The sequence below is a fragment of the Anas platyrhynchos genome, chromosome 8 (assembly GCF_047663525.1).
Source record: "Anas platyrhynchos isolate ZD024472 breed Pekin duck chromosome 8, IASCAAS_PekinDuck_T2T, whole genome shotgun sequence".
Taxonomy (NCBI): domain Eukaryota; kingdom Metazoa; phylum Chordata; class Aves; order Anseriformes; family Anatidae; genus Anas; species Anas platyrhynchos.
In genome coordinates, this window is record NC_092594.1 from 35,842,115 (window position 1) to 35,859,049 (window position 16,935).

The following is a 16,935-nucleotide window of genomic DNA, read 5'->3' on the forward strand; positions in this document are numbered from 1 at the left end:
GTGAGGGGAAGGGAAGGGAAGGAGCAGTGTGACAGGAGTGATAGGGGAGGGAAGGGCAGATGGATGTTAGAGCAGAGCAAGTCTTTTATTCTGCTTATTTGATTTTTCTTATTGTGAATTGCTTTGTTCTTGCTCTTAAATACAATCTATGGAATTAAGCAATGAAATACGGTCTCTGGAACTATAGCTTTACAGAGCCAGTAAGACACTGGCACTGCAGCAAGTCTAGTGTCATTATAGTACTAATTAAGGTAATGATATTTTTATTGTTGCTGAGAAGTGGCAATTTATTACTGTGTTACATTTTAGGTGTCTTGCAACCTCACTTGGCACTTGATCCATTTGGGTGTTGTACTTCCTTTTTTTCCCAGTGCTGCTGGAAGCCGTGAATTAATAGCAGAGTTTTTGAAAAGGAGTGCATTACAGAGTTATTACTGCTACAGGTTTTAACCAACTTGACAGAAATTTATTTTTGGAGCCCTTCACCATTGTAGGGCAAAAAGCTGTGGCACAGTATTACCAGAGCAGTTCTAGAAGATGATTCAATTCACAGGTGGTAACTGAGTGAAGTAACTGATGGAAGCGCTTAGCCCTAACCCTCTGTCCAGGTTTCACATGGAGCTTAACTCAGAACTCTTATAAAAGAGATAAAATTAGCAGTTCTAATTTTCTGCTAGTTTTATTTTCTGAAATTGTTGTGCTTCCTGCTTTCATCCAGGGCTGTGGCTAGTAAGATTTTAAAGCTATTAAAGAGCTTTTAATGGAGCTTAATCTCTAAATTTTTGGAGTTTGAGCTTGTAATTTAAACTTTAACTCGCTTTCTGTGGTCATCGGTTCACATGGTACTCTCATGTATATGGATATATTTGTATATAAGTGTGTTTTATATATTTGCAGAAAGTCGTCTGTGGCATAGATGCCAGCCAGATTCGAGGGGTTGGCTTTGATGCTACATGTTCCCTTGTTGTTGTGGATAAGCAGTTCCAACCTTTGGCAGTCAACTCTGAAGGTAGGACTCCAGCACAGAAGTTGGTGTTAGCAGCAATGCAATTGAACTTGGTTTCATCCAAAGGCAGGGTCATGGGGTTGAATCTTGAAGGCAGAATGTCTTTTCTATTAAAAGACTTTTTTCTGTTTTTATTCCTTTAATTCTACTGCAAAAGTAGATTTTTAAAGTAGATATTTTGAAAGACTTAAGAAAAATTTGGGTTTTTTGTTTGTTTTTGCAGAATCCTCTTTAAGATAAGGTGTGTGCTAAATCAGTACGTACACAGCCGTAATCACAATTCTGTTGATGTTCACCTTCTACCTCAGATATATTTGTCATCTCCTCCTATCTTTCTCAAAAAAAGCAAGCCAAATCAAAAAAAAGAAAAAAAAAGCCAGCATTGCCCCCGAAATGTCCTTTGCTAAATTTAAGCAAGATTATTTATTTTTCAGTTTGAGAGTTTTTGACAATCTGTTCAATGTGTAATGATGTCTGGGGCTATTTTGGTCTGTTGAGTCAAATTCAGTTCTTGTTTTTTATTCTCTGATACACAAGACAAGAACTTTGACTTCACACAATGTTGTTGTTAAATAAAAAGACAGGAATGGACAGAATACTGTCACACTGAGCGTGCACTGGTCTGACTTCAAGCAGTCTTGCAGATCTAAGTTGAATTTGGATCCATGTTAGGAATATTGGTGTGCCTCATAGAGCTGGCTTGTCTTGGAGTATGTTTTCAAGATGAAATATGCATGAGTGGCTGTGTCATGAAGTTGAGTGTGCAGTGTGCTCAGCATGAGAGTAATGTGAAGTGTCACTTGGATTACTGTTCCACCTGTCTAGCATGGCCTTTGCAGGTTAATTTAAATAAAATGTTTCTTGTTTCTTGTTGATATGTGTGACACAGACTCGCCAAATGCTTTTGCCTTTCACATCCAAAATAAAATTATTGCAGCAAATTACCCCCATGAAAGTACTTCTGAAAGGATTTAGGGTAGTTTTCTCATGACAATAGAAGAGGAAAAAGAATCTTTGCCACTCTGGCTGACTGGTTAATTTCAATTTATAATTTAATTTGTCAGATTTTGTCATATTTTTAATTCTCAGTCACCAGAATGCTTCTTTATGCTTTTAAATATATATGCACTCTGCAAAAAAAGTGGCTTTGGATGAAAGACACTCTACAAGAGCATGGCTTCTCCAAGTTGTTGGGTGCTCACAAGCCTGACTGGTTTCACCCAGCATTCTCAGTGCTCAGCATGTCTTAAAATTGGGCAGAGTTTTATCTTTAGACACCTACTGTCAATTGTTTAAGCAAGTAGTATTTGAGTTTTCCATGAAAAAGTGAAGCAGTTTAGAGCATAGTAACTTACAGAACTTAGGTGGAGTTCTACCAGCCCTAAAACAATCTCTATTTTATTTTTTTTTTTAAAGGACAAAACTATAGGAATGTTATTATGTGGATGGACCATCGTGCAGTCAGTCAAGTAGACCACATCAATGCAACGAAACACAGGGTTTTGAGCTACGTTGGGGGAGTGATGTCTGTGGAAATGCAGCCACCTAAACTGTTGTGGATAAAGGAAGTGAGTACCTCTAAGATTGTGATGTATTTCTAGTAATAATTAAAACTCTGCTGATTTCTGAGAACGAGGTCCATAAGGAAAATTCTTCAACCTTAGTGGTGTGCAAAATTCTTCAACCCAAAGGTGTGCAAAGTAAGGCTAGCAACATCTCCAATGCTTTGAGATTCTTTTTTTTTTTTTTTTTTTTCCCTCTCAATTATTTAGAAATATCTTTAATCTTATAGAGATTCAGTTTTTTCCCACTGAAACATTTCATATGCCTTTCTTACATAATTTCAAGGTCAGGTATACATAGGAATTTAGGTGCAGGTGATATACTGTTCTTTCTGCTTCAAATACTGTAGCTGGACATGCTTACAGGGGCGCAGGTTCTGCTTCTGGGATGGATTTATAGCAATGTGTATACAGCACTGTCTCGACACTGGGTATCCTTGCTCAATGTCCTGCCTTTGAGGTAATGCATCCAGCAGTGAGGGGCTGTGTGATGTCTTTGGCTACTGGTATAGAAATGGTATAGAAATGGTTCGGTTAGAGCTCCGTCAACCTTCCAAAAAAAAAGGACTGAACAATTTAGTTCAGTACTGCCTGTAGGAAGTAGACCATCTGTAGAAGGAAGGTACTCTGTTCATAATGTAGAACTCTGTTTCTGTCTCATGCTTAAATTTTGTGTGTTACAGGATGACATACAGCTTTTTAATAGTAACTGTCAGATAAAAGGAAAAATGCTTGCCACTTGAATTTTTCATAACCTCTTCCAGTCTGGCTTTTACATTTGGTCTCAATGCTGGCTGTCATTTCAACAAAGCCCAAATGTGAATTACTTTCTGACAGTTTCAAGCAGCTGAAGTCTCTTGTCCTTACAAATGTCCTATAATAACACACTAAACTGTATATAATAAGGTGCAGGCTGGGGAAAATCGAAGGAGTCAATTGGTAGAAGCAGGTACTGGCAGATTAATGGTCACAAAGGATAATAAATGCTGTTTGTAAATGCTACACAGAAATACTAATATCAGTCTCCTAGAACTTTGCTTCCTGAGGCATGAGTATCAAATGTAAGTTGCCGTATGTAAATAATAAAAAGTGAAATAATAAAAAACCTTTTTCCCCAATAGACTTAGAGAAGAGGGAACCAGAACTTCAAGCCAGGATGTCAGGAGACCATAGACCATCGTGATTTTTTTTTTCCTTTCCTTCTTTATACATTTCTGAATGCAAGAATGGATTGGCGTATTCTAATGTGACTGGCCATAATCAAAACTGACTTTGGGAACTTCCGAAGACAATTTACTTAAGTGATATAGCAAAAGATTTTTACTCAGTCTAGTGAAAGGGGAGCTTATGTTGACTAAACTGAGGTGTATTCTGAAGCTTTGTAAGACCTTTGTCCCTTTGGTAGGCATCATGTTTCTGGAAATTGAATTTCCATTACTTGAAGAATTTTCATTTAAACAATTATAGGTATTACTAAAGAATACAGCTTATCAAATTTACTCTGAATTATTGGAGGTAATGAAGAGGGAGGAGAAGAGGGAGAGGGCTAAGGTGACCTAACTGTGCTTTTCCATTTCCGTCATCTTTTTCTTACTAGAATTGAAGTTGAAGATGACCTCACTCATCGTGAGGAAGGAGCTGATTTCATTGTACGAGAAGTAAATGCTGGGCATTATCTTTTATGACTTTCCTGTTGTACATGACTTGTATTTATTTGTGGAAGGATGTTGCAGTTTTTCTTCCAAATCACAAGTCATTCTCATCAGCTCCTTTTTGACTTTCCATAGAATATTTTATCTTGTATATTTCTTTTCATCTTTTTACATTTCCACTGTACAGAGAATAAAGACTTAACTAGAAAGTAGAGGCTTAAGAGCATGTTCTGTTCATCCAGCTCTTTCACTGTATTCCATTTTGATTTTAGATTACGAAACCAAATGCAGAGGCCCTAATAGGTCTTTGAGATCTTTTGTTTGAATTGTCTTGGCTTACGTTCAGTTCATTACTGCTGAATCATTTTACCCGGTGGCACCTACTGGCTAGTCTGCATGAAATTACTTGGATGGTCTTGGCCTTTGTGGTTGCAGATGGGTATTTATATGACAAAGCCACCACTGCCTGTGAAGTTTGCATGTAGGTGACTGCTCTTTGCAGTAAATGATCAATTGAATGCAGCTACTGTATAGCCTGTGGAACCATCTTGTTGGAGCGTGCATATCTGTGGCTTAGGAACAACATTTTATTTCTTTGCCTGTGTGGACCATGTGTGGTGATAGGGTCCAGTGTTAAACCTGAAATATAAACCAAAACGAATATGTGACTTTCTAAAACCTAATTTCTATGGATACGGTCACATTTCAGCATGGCATGTGGTCAGCTGAATTAACAACATCAGCTGTAGGTGAAACTGAAAAAAACAGTCATTATCTTTTCACAAATATTTAGAAACCAGCTGAAAGATAATTCTGACAAAGTCTTCCTGAAGTCAATAAGATAAGTTTGAATGTAAACTTCAATTAAAAATAACATAGCCTTTAGTTACTGGGTCTTTCAAAATAACCAATTAAATTCTCTCTTCTAGCAATGATTTCTTGGATGTCTTTATTGTTTAGAATTGTCTTGCAAAATGTTATTGCCAATAGTGCTTTTTTGTTTGTTTTTGTTTTTATTTTTTGCCCCTCTGTAGTTGCAGGTACACTTTTGTTTTCAGCTTTGCTACACCAGTTGTTCTGTTTTATTGACTTTGGCTAGAGAAATTGCATGTTCACTGACAGAAGGAGACCACAGACAGTTCTGGTGGGTAAATTTGTGCTATGAACTGAACATGTAGGTACATCTCCTTAACTTGGAGATTCTTTTGCAGATGCATGTCAGTTCATATGTGGCTATACAGCGTCTTTGATCTATGGTGTGGCAAACCAACAGTACAGTAGTGAGGACATAACTTAAACAGAGCACCATAAAAGCTGTGTTGGTTATTTCTCCAGCTCTAGAATTAGCTTGTTAGCATTTTTTCCCAGAGGTAGCAAAGAAAGAATCTTGTTTACTAATTTTTGGCTGGAAATTTTACTGCAGCCAGTGCCAGAACAGGAGGATGCTTGTTACATTTTCATCGTACTAATGACATTACGAATCAACCATTTCTAAAAAATATTTGTCCCATTAAATCAGAGGTGCTGTAGCATATTCCAAATGGGTGGGGGATGCTGAACTGGGAATAGGTATTTGCTTGGTAGTCCCCAGATGCCGTGTAGTCTTCCTATAGTGTGCTTTCACACCTCATTTTTAACTATGGTGAGTAAAAGCAAAGAAGAGCCTCCCTTTAGCAAAAACAAAAAACAAATGGTTAGCATATAATTCCTGTGCAATTAATCATTAAAATTGATAGTTCTCTAGTTATTTTCTTCATATTTTTTTCTGGCACATTGTTCAGTGATCATTCTGTATGTTACTGGTTAACATCCTTAATATCTTCAGTTACAGATGCCTTTTTATGCATTATTGTTCTCTTTTTTTTTTTTTTTCCTGCATACCCGCAACTTAACAGCCAATGGGATAATTTGCAGAAACAATTAAAACATCTCTTTCCAGGGCTAGGGATGAGAGAAAAATAGCTGATGTACTGGCATTTGCTTGGCAGCAACATTCATGCGTGTCTTCTCCCTTGATGCCTTTTGCAATTGTTTTTTTTTTTTTTGTTGTTGTTGTTCAATGCTACTTGTAAGATTTTACCATTTAAAAACCCCTCAAACTCCATGTTCAGTGAAAATGGATCCAAGCTGCTGGGTTTGGAACCAAACTCGATAAGGTTTGTTTATAAATGCTTTAACAGCTTTTAGTTATCAAGATCCATACGTAATTTAGACATAGTTGCTTAGGTTGTACTTTGGACTGTTGAGTTTGGCTTTTAGTTGCTGTTGCTAATCAAGCAGGAGTAGCACTTAAAAAAAAAAAAAAAAAAGGTTTAACAGCTGGAAGGTTTGAAACACCTGCACCTCTGAGTGTCTGTCACCCAGCCATACACCCAGCAGGTTACTTTCCAAGGTGGCCTCACACCCCCAAGACACACTTCCAGCCTTAAGATGAATCTGATAATTCAGTTTTTACCAATTACTTTGAGTGCAACTGGTAGTTACCAAACTGATCGGTTTGCCTTGGCTCTGTCAGGGATGGTATTTCTGCCTAGAGCTTATCTTGGGTATCAGAATAGCTTTATGGCATGGTTTGGTGTCTGATCTGAGGTGTGGGAGATCCAAGCCCCAAGTTCTTGCTTGGTCTGTATTGGAGTAGGGTGTGGGACATCAGTTTCTTATATCCTCATGAGTGTGTGCATTGTCTTCAGTCGTTCTTTTTCTTCCTTGACACAATGCATATTTGTTTTCTGTAACTGAGAAGAAGAGAGACTGACACACTACATAGCCTACTGTTACAGATTGCCTGGGAGATTTCGTTTCAAATTTTGGGTTGAATTGGTAAAAGCAGGCTGTTCTTCAGTGAATGTCTTCTTCTCTGATTTTTCAGATGACTTAAATCTTGACCTGATATGGATCTGGAATGTCCATGCCAGCTTTCTTTGTTACACTAAACTGTAAAAACCTCTTTTTTTGTCCCCCTCCTTTTAATCTAGGTTTCTAACAAACCAGTTAGGGATGATTTTTGAATTTGTGGGTTTTGACTTACAAATAACCATGAAATACAGACCAATGCCCTGTAGTAAATCATGTTTTGCTTCTAGCCCATCTTAAGTTATTCCTGTGGTCAACAGGGTTCAGATGCAAAGGCTGTCTGTAATAACATTTAAGTTCTTTTGATTCATATTAATCTGTGTTAGCAATAATGAAAGTCTGCAGAGCTTCAGTGTTTCAATATTTTACTTCTGGTGGGGGAAAAAAAGTTTTTTCACTGACACTAGATATCTGAAGATTACTTCTTTTTACAAGAAAATAAAGTACCCTGTAAAAGTAGAAATCAGAAATAGACTACCTCAACCAACCAGTCAAATGCAATTGTGAAAGTTCCTTTCTATGTTCCTGGAGGTATCTCCAGAAAATGGTTGGATACTGGAGCTCAGGTGAAATTCTGCTTGTGTCTGTATTTTCAGTCCAGTGAAGAAGTGAACAAATACATGTAACACAATACTGAATTGTGCAGTATGGCTTCGTCGTGATCTTTGGACTTTTGTCCAGGACTGGACAGTGAAGACCTTCCCAGCCCTACATAGCAGTTCTGCCTCACTCTGCTTTTATCCTTCTTGTCTAGGAATATTTAAATACACCATACTTTGCAATTCTTAAACTTCCACAGATATTCAAGATTATCTACGAGGATTTCAAAAAGTTATTGTTTAGAGATGTAGGTTTTTGTTTGCTTGTTCATTTTTATTATTTCAAATATGGCAGTGAAGAAAGAGGAATCCATGAGAACCTCTCAAAAATAGAAGGATTGAATTAGTTTCTTTACAAGTGAGTTTGGAGGGTGAGTCGCAGGATATGAATACAGCACTGGGAACGTTCCTGGATCTTTTCCACAGTGCTTTTAATGTGGTCACAGATTTCTGACTGTGAGTGAAAATAAATTAGAATTAACTTCAGTGAGTGTCGAAAACGTGGAGACTTTTCAGTTTGTTTGGAAAAAGCATCAGGACATGCCATTTTTTTTGTCTGTGTTAATTAGTGATGACAAAGCATCGAGATGGCAAAGAATGAATCATTTGGATGTTCATGAAACAAAATACTTCAGTGTCACTAACATGTGGCTTTTGGGAATTCCTGAAGCAGTAGAATAAAGATCCAGGGAACATCTTTGATAAAACAGATTTGCTTGAAGTGGACAGTTATTCTTAATCTGTTTTCTTTTATGATTAACATTAAAGGCCGATCTACTTCTGTTGTTACTTAAAGACTATTTACCAATACATAATGGTTTATATGATCAAAAGAGGCTGAATGACCTGTGTACTAACCTTGGGAGCACCTGTGCATTCACGTAAAAAGTCAAATTTTGATGTGAACAGCAGCAACATACATCTGGCAGATAAGCTAAACCCAAGTGATTTGGAACAGGCATCCAATGCTTGTATGGTTTGTGTTAAAAGTTTGCAACTGGATCATTCTTTTTTTTTTTTTTTTTTTTTTGAATTCAGTATGAAGCCAGTAAATTAGAGAAGCTTTTGAAGAGCTAAACTGAAAGAAGATAGATTCTTTTCATGATCCAAAACAAAACAAAATTATGCATTTTTGTACCTACTAATTTGGTTTTTATAATGGAATTCATAGATTCCATTTTAGTAACTTTCTGGAATTTATAAGATTTTGGTTTGAAATAGCTTAGTATCTGAGCTAAGTTAAAAGCGAATTGTATTTCTTAAAATTGAATTACCTTTTATTTCAATTCATCATGTACCTTCATTTTCACTACAGAAAATTGATGTCAGCTTTGATAATGCAAGGAATTTAATTTTTCATTCTACTTATTGACAATTCATTGAATAATTTGGAAAAAAAAAAAAAAAAGCCTTGAAAATAAAATCATAATAACAAAGCTATTAGAAGCTTCACTAAAATAGTTTAGCCACTTATTCAGCCGTTTACCACAGATTCTTACAGGGCTGTTTGGTTTTTGTTTTGTAGCTCAGTAGCTTGTGCTACTGAGGCTCTTAGTGTTTAATACTTTCACTTTAAAAAAAAAAATGCTTTGCATCTGGAATCTTGCACAAGACTTTTGTCCTGAACTGATGGAGAGTAGATGAAAACAGTAGGACCTGAAAGCTAAAAGACAATAAGGCAAATAAATCATCCCGCAGATTTCTTGCGTATAGATAAAGACCCACGTAATTTTCAATCTTACGCATTTCTGAAGTACCCCTCTAGCTCCACTGTAGCTTGCTAGATGCGACTGTTGACCTAAATTCTGTTTTTTGTTGAAACTGGCAGGGCTCTGTGTCCAAAAGACCCCAGCTAGGATGTGGTGATCTTAGTGAGCCAACTTGTCATTGTTTCAGTTATTTAAAAAGGCAGTGGAGATTTTTTAAAGCAATCTTCTCTTTCTGTGGAAGTCTGATTTGTCAACCTTGTGGCTGGCAGCACTGCCTTTGTTTTTTTTTTTGGTATTTCCAAGTTATCTCAATACACCAAGGCGGTCACTGGGTGTTACTGTGGTGGTGCAGGACAGGGCAAAGCTGCTCTGCCATGGGACGTTACTCTTTGGGGAACTTCCTTGCCATTGATCATCCTGTGATACCTGCACCAAACTCTGTGTAGATGATCTCTCTTGGCAGAAGTTCTTTAGGAGCTTGGGAATGTCATGTGGCTATTGGGAGCTTATGGGGATAGTTCTGCTTATTGTCGTCTGCAATCATCTTCACTTACTCTGTCAATTGGAGAAGTAGCATTGGACCTCTGTTCAACTGGGAACCCACCACTTTGTATTTTGGTACTCATTTCAACCAAAGTTTACAAAAGAGAGGCAGAGTTTGCACACTTTTATTGGTTGTTAGTGTGAATTTATGTGGATGCTTCGATGGCAACTGTAAGGTTGTAGTGTGGCGTTGAAGCTGATTGTTATCGGTTCATCCATTCGGTTGAGAGATTCTGAATTGAATGAGTTGAGTTGAATGTCCCAGCTGTGGGGAAAACCAGCTTCCCTGGAAGCTTACAGGTCCTTGCAAGCTTTGATCAATTGGCCAGATAGATTGGAAAGGTTTGTTCTGGTGCTCACATAGGTATTTGTGCTTTTTTCTTTTTTTTTCTGTACTTAGAGCTCAGAAGTAACAAATATAAAATGGTTAGTTTTAGAAAGTAGAGCATTCTTCAAGGAAGTATTTTTTTGAGTAAATTGTCTACTGATTTTGAGACTGCTCTGACATTAAGCAGCTGACTGGGAACTGAAAGAGCCCACGTTATTGATCTGAAACATGTGCCTCCATGAAGTCTTCTTGGGAAACTCGTTTCTTATGATCAGTCCCTGGTGGGGAAGGACTCAGTTCTTCAGGCAGTAAATTGCTGCAAAGTGAGCAGAGCAGGAATCTAGGGAGAGATCAGAACACTGGGTTTGGAAAGATTGTCATTTTTACACAACTGGCAGGTTTATTAATTTTGTTAAAATAAGGACATGATCGTGTCTGGCCTCTAATATCTATGTTTCTATTTTTTTTTGTTAGAACTTGCAAGAATCATGCTGGGAGAAGGCAGGCTACTTCTTTGATCTTCCAGATTTCTTATCTTGGAAAGCCACAGGTGTTACTGCAAGGTATGTTAATTATAACATTATGATTTGGTCGCCTTAGTCTATTTTCTTATGTATGTTCCTGCTTTAATTCAGTTTGACTGGACATGCTGTTATATACATCTGTCTGTAATTGTCTGCCCCAAAACATCTTGAACCTATCTCCTGCTTCCATTGTGCATTCCTGAACACAGTTGTTCCTGTGAGCAGTGTAATTCACAGATAGAGTATGTTGCTACAACTGTTGGTTAATTGGTCTTATACCCCATTTTGGAACATAAATATGATTGCTCTAGTTACTGTAAAATATGCATCTAATAATGCTTTGAAATCTGCTTTTGTTGACAAATTTATTGACTTTTTGAGAATTGAAACAAAATACTTTGCTTGTATGGTAGGCATCTGGTAAAACCTTTCTAAAAATGGTTGCTTCAGTGTAAAATGTGGCAGCTGTATTGCTCTCCAAAGCATCTTTTTATCCATTTATCAGTACCTTTTGAGAGAAGCCCTTTAGTCTTGATTAAAGTGACTTCACTACAAATGATGTATTTGCAGATAAATAAGTCCATGTGAAAAGTGAGGTAAAGTGTTAATCGGTTAAGAAAATAATTAAATAAAGTCTTATGGCCCAGTTCCACACCCAGCTCTGTGCAGGTCACAGGTATTTCCATCACAGTTTACAGAGTTGTAACTGTGCAAAAAACTAGTCTAAAACGACAAGTGGTTACAGGCTAACTTTAGGCTCCTGAAGTGGAAGATGCCTGCACATCAAGCACAGTTCTTTTTGTTTGAGTGCTTTCTTTCTCCCTAGTCAGTCTCCATAATAGACACCTATTGTTAAATATTTTGCATTATATAGCAGGAAAGTGCAAGTTTAGCTTATTAAAAAAAAAAAAAAAAAAAAAAAAAGCAATGTTTTTGTAAGATCTTGGTAGCTTTCAGTTGAAAGATAGTATCTCAAGTTTAGTCAGATTCCTGTGCTGTGTGGCTGTGAACTATGTAACAAGGGAACAACTCTCACCCCAAAGATCTTGCAATCTCGGCTGACTTCTCACCTGACCCAACTCTAATTTCAGGAGGATAAATCCCAGGCTCCCAGAGGATGTGCCATGCAGGGCCTCTGTACTGTGAAAACACTCGAGACTTTGATTTAAAACTAGCACCCTGTGCTCAGGGGACTAGGCGGAGAAAGGCAACTGCCTCTTTTCTATAAACAATTTAAGGGTGCTGCAGATCAAGTGCTTCTCAAATTTTGGCACAATTGTGTGGGAGAAAACTGGTTTCCTGTCCTAAAGAGATCCTTTTTGAGGTAGTTGGAGGATATGATGACCTGGAATATAGGTATGCCTAAATATCACTTGTATGTAGCTACAGAGTTTTGCCATTTGTCTTGTAATAATTCTGTTTAGTAGAACATGGAGGAAACATTTTTATCTGCTCCTACATGTGGTAGGAGCATCGTATTGCACCTGGCTAGGACACTGGTTAGAATGCTGTTCCAAACCCAGTTTCAGTTTGGCCTTGTGGCCAGATGGAGATTAATAGATGGGATGAAATGTGTGGGCAAATCAAGAAATGATCACCTTGTGCTGATAGCCAAAAAAGCCAAAACGGAATGCAGTCCTGTCCGTCTTGGGTTTAATGGTGGCAGCTTTAATGTATAAAAGAAATCCCCCTCTCTGTTCTCTCTTTATCTCTCCATCTCTCTTAATCTCCAACTAGTGCGAGAGCTGATGGAAAAGAAGAGCAGTGCCTTCCTGCAGCCTTAAAGATGTAGCTGTTACTATGGCTAATTCTTTAGCTGTTGGGAAATGAATGGTTATATCAAAGTACAGGAGTTATGTTGGCAGGGCAGCTCTCTGAATTGCAGAAGTGAGGGCTCGCTGCTAACAACGGATGCTGCAGCACTGGGGAGTCTGGATGGAGAAGAGGATAACTGTGCTCAGGACAGTGAAGCTGTTTATCATCTGCCTTTTATGTATTCCTGAAAATTCCCACCTGCTGTGGTTTTTGCAAAACTCTTGCTAGAATTACACAGTCGGTGTGCCATGCCTGGTGTTTGCTATTCCAGCATAGTATTTGTCATCTGTTTGCTGCATGTACCTGTCAGTGGTTGTAAATTCTGGGAGGTCTTTGGGGAAGAGCAGGGGATTTTTTGGGTAAGTTGTCAATGCCCAGCACTGCAGGACCCTAATTCCTCCTGGGAACTTGGGATGGAGCAAATAGATCTTACAAACTAAAGACTTTATTCTATAGTGCTAGTTTAACCTGTACAGGAGTACAGCCTGAATTCTTGGGATGAAAATTTTCAGCCTCCTCTGTAGTTTATGGCAGGAGGCTTTAAAAAGAAGTTAGGAAGGGGTACATGGGAGCTTAGAGCATGGTAACAGAGTTATTGTCCACTGTCCCTTATGGATGCCTTCAGTTAAGGGACAGGGTTAATTTGTGAGTTTTGGGGGAGATCTCTGGCACTCAGATCTCAGTGAAGCTCAGGTGCTCTTGCTCTGAAAGTAGATCTGGAAGGGAGCGCTCGTGGGTAACTCCAGCTCCTTGGTCCCTCCTCGCTTTGGGTCTGTGTTCTTAGCAGCAGCTTTCTGGGGGGGTGAGGCAGAAAAATCTCTTCTCAAATAAAAAAAAAAAAAAAGTACTGCAGAAGGTTGTACTCCAGATTAGAGCTGACTGAATTATTAGTGGTGAGTCTATTTCCTTGGAAATGCCATTTTGATTAGTCCAGAAGTTTTTGACGGTATTGATGAATGTTGTACGGGAGAGAGGAATGTAGGGAAAAGACTTTCTGGAGAAAGTGGTATGTGTGTGTTTGTTTTTGTTTTTCATCACTCCCTCTGGTTCAACCTTTTTATATTTTGGGTGAAGTAGTTCCTTGCACATCCTCCTGTGCTGCTTTAATGTGTGCTCCCCCACATTAAACTGATTGTTTTGGCTCTAGTGGAATGTCTTATATGGTAACAAAGGAGGGAGAAATAGGAAAATAAGGACAAGAAATATTTTGTTGGAATTAAACCTACTTTTTTTTTTCCATCCTCTGCTCTCCCCTGTGCACACCTGTTTCTTGAGAATTTCCATGTAGTTTGGTGAAGTGAAGTAATTCATCCCGCATATGTTCATAATTCTGTGGAAGTGGGAATTAACAAGTGTAAGATTCTTACCACCTTTTCTCCCCTTGAGCACAAAGGAGCCTATTCACAGGGCAAGGCACAGTGTTAGTCATTGTGAATCACACGTTACATGGCCCTGATAAAAGATACAGAGTTTTTAATCTGTTTTGGTGGTGGGTATTCTACTAGGATCAAAGCAGTTGCAGAGGCACTTTTATAGGAGACTTCTGCATGCATCGAAACTATAACTCTTGCTTCTTTACATTTTGAAGTGCCAGTTTAAAACATTTTGGATGTTTTTAACATTTAAAAACTGTATGTACCCTGTTTGGTTTCACTGAGATTACTCAGTGCTACAAGTTAAGTAGTGTGTGATCAGGATTTGAAGTATTTGAAGACAGTTCTTGATAAGTGTTTCGGAGTATGAAATCATTTGTTTTTCACCTTCAGATGATTCTACTGGCTTCAACTGTCTTGTTGCCAAAGGACTTTTTCCCAGTGGATATCTAGTAAGCACTAAATGCTTTCTACCTGAAAGATGGGCACTCAAACATACTCAGATTTTTACCTACTCCCTTTGAAATTGCTGTATGTCTCAGTGAACAGCATCTACCCATGAACTGCAAAAGATGAGTTCCAAACTGATGATTCCCATTGGTCTTAAAAGATCACCTGCAATATTCCCTATTAAAAATACTCATATTATTGCTCCGTTGGGTTGATGAAATACCGTGTGCTTGTTCTGAACGATCCAGATGCTGGTCTGCATTAAGAAGTGTTACTGACATCTCTCTAGTTAACCTTTGGAACATTTCCTGCCCCCCAGGGCTGCAGCAACGAGCATTGGTTTGGCCACTTGAGTACTCAGTTGTCTTACTGCAGAAGTGCTGCTGGGGAGAGGAAGAGAGCTGGTTTTTCACAGACATGTTAGCAGTGCTTTTCAGAGGCTCAGCACTTTTACTCATGGTGAGTGTGACTCACTGCTCTCTTCCACCCACCGTCTATAACCTCTGATAACTTTTCCTTTATATGGTATTTTGGATGAAGCTATCTTAATAATATCTAAATACATACCTGGTTTAGTTAGAAGTTACTGCGTTGTGGATGGAGGATTTGTATCAGAGATGCACTTCTACAATTCTGCTGTATTTCTAAGTCTGATGAAGGATTAGTCTGTGGAGAAGACTATGGCTAAGCTGTTACATCAGGTAGAATTCACACACAAATTTCTCAAAAGGTCACGTGCATTGAGGTCCAGCATTCTGCTTGAGGCCACTTCCAATCACAAGCATTTTGCTCCCTGGAAAACTAGGTAGTCTTTACTGGATTCACATGGTTCAAGATGAGCTGTAATCAAAAGAGAGTAGAGGTTTTGGAAGCGCAGGTAGGAATGTCAGGCCTTGACAGTAACTGAAGTGGAGAGTATCCAATATGCAAGAAGCAACTGGATGAGGAAGAACAATTCAGTACCTATAAAGAAAACATTGGCAAATAGTTCCTAAGTGAGAAGTACCAGAATGAGTGAAGAAGTCAGACACGTAGAACTCTTTTAAAGAAACTCCCAAAGTTGCAGAAAAAAAAAGTCAGGACAAGCTGACATTTATATGTCAGCTTTTTTTTTTTAATGTTATACTCCAAATGTGTTAATAGTTGGGGAAGGTAATTTATTAACTAGTAGAGACTTCATCTCATGTATGAGTATTGACCCAAATGATTCTCCTGTGGAAATATTTGTCCACTCAGTCTTCAACTGCTAGCCTTTACTCCAGGGAAAATGATATTGCAGAGATGTTTTGTTGGGAAATCTTTTGTAAATTATCTACATCCAACATAGATCTCAGAATCACGAGTTTCTTCAGAGAAAAACAGTTTCATAGGAAAGAAGTTCACACTGTTATAGTAATTGCAGGCTGTAAACTTAAACACAAATGGCTGTAGTTCTTAAAAAAAAAAATCAAAAAAACATGAACCACATAACTAGTTTTAGGCTATTTATGTGTATAAGGGGGGGGGGAAGGGTATCTTTTTAATATACAGTATATTTTCAGTGGGAAAATACCTTGACAATTTTTTTCCTTCTCCTTCATTTATGAGAAGGAGGCTGGTGTCTTGTTTATGTACATTTAAATAGCTGACTCTTTACATTAAGCAGTGATTAAGTCCTAAAGGTTTATTTATAACCTCCTCCCACTTGCTTATTGTTAGGGCTAAGGATGGCTCTGTTGTACTGATTTAAATCCAGAGAACTCGTGATGTTAGTGGGATTGACGCAGAGCGTGCTGGGATAAATAGGAGGAGAATATGGGCCATTGCTGAACTGCAGTGCTGGAAGCTTGCAGTAAAACATTAAAGCTAGGGAGGTACTTTTGAATCCAGGAACCTCGATTCAGATCTGCTTTATCATGTCCCCTGTGTGATTTGTAGAAGTGAATTTTTGGAGGTGTTTAGACAACTGTATACCTTTGAGGATTTGATTCTTACTCATTCATATGTTTGTTCTTCATCTGTTAAACTGATACATACATATACTGCTACGAGGTTGCTTCTTTTCCCCTTGTTTTATCACTTTTCCTTCAGTGATTTTGTCACTGTAATTAGTGGAGTCCCCACCAAGCATTTTATCCAGATGGGCTAGAAACTTCGAAAGGAGAGAGAATTTGGAAGAGGAGCTTATATTTAGAGGTGCTGTAGAAGAGACAAGCTAATGTAAGTTAAATGATTATCTGAAGGATGCTTGTGTCTTTTTAAGGGATTGAGCAATCCTGGTCAGTGAGCCGTGGTAACTGGAGCAGCGCAGACACCATATTCCTGGGGCCAGCTGCCCTTCCCTTCCTTCCTAGCCGGGCCGTGACTAATGTATACCCTTTGGCTGGGATTCTGGTGTTTGACTTCTTGTTTATATTTTGTACCAGCTTCAGAAGATGCCCAGTCTGAAAATCAGGCCTCTCTCTGGAAAGAGAGGGGCTAGGGAATGTTTCCTGATCAGCACTGCGGTCCATGTGACGGTGACAGTATCCTGACTTGCACT

The 16,935-nt window shown here is 38.4% G+C and overlaps 1 protein-coding gene across 11 annotated transcripts in view; it reads left to right on the top strand.

Moving 5' to 3' along the window:
* Positions 1-16,935, top strand: part of FGGY (FGGY carbohydrate kinase domain containing) — a 137,696-nt gene that overhangs the window by 13,496 nt on the left and 107,265 nt on the right. For all 11 annotated transcript variants that reach the window (XR_003498742.3, XM_027462681.3, XM_072041716.1 and 8 more), the window contains 3 exons: positions 898-1,009; positions 2,423-2,574; positions 10,727-10,815. Coding sequence is in view for 10 of the 11 variants with exons in the window: in XM_027462681.3 (XP_027318482.3) it covers positions 898-1,009; positions 2,423-2,574; positions 10,727-10,815 (353 nt within the window). In the remaining variant the exon portion in view is untranslated. The remainder of the gene's footprint in view (positions 1-897; positions 1,010-2,422; positions 2,575-10,726; positions 10,816-16,935) is intronic.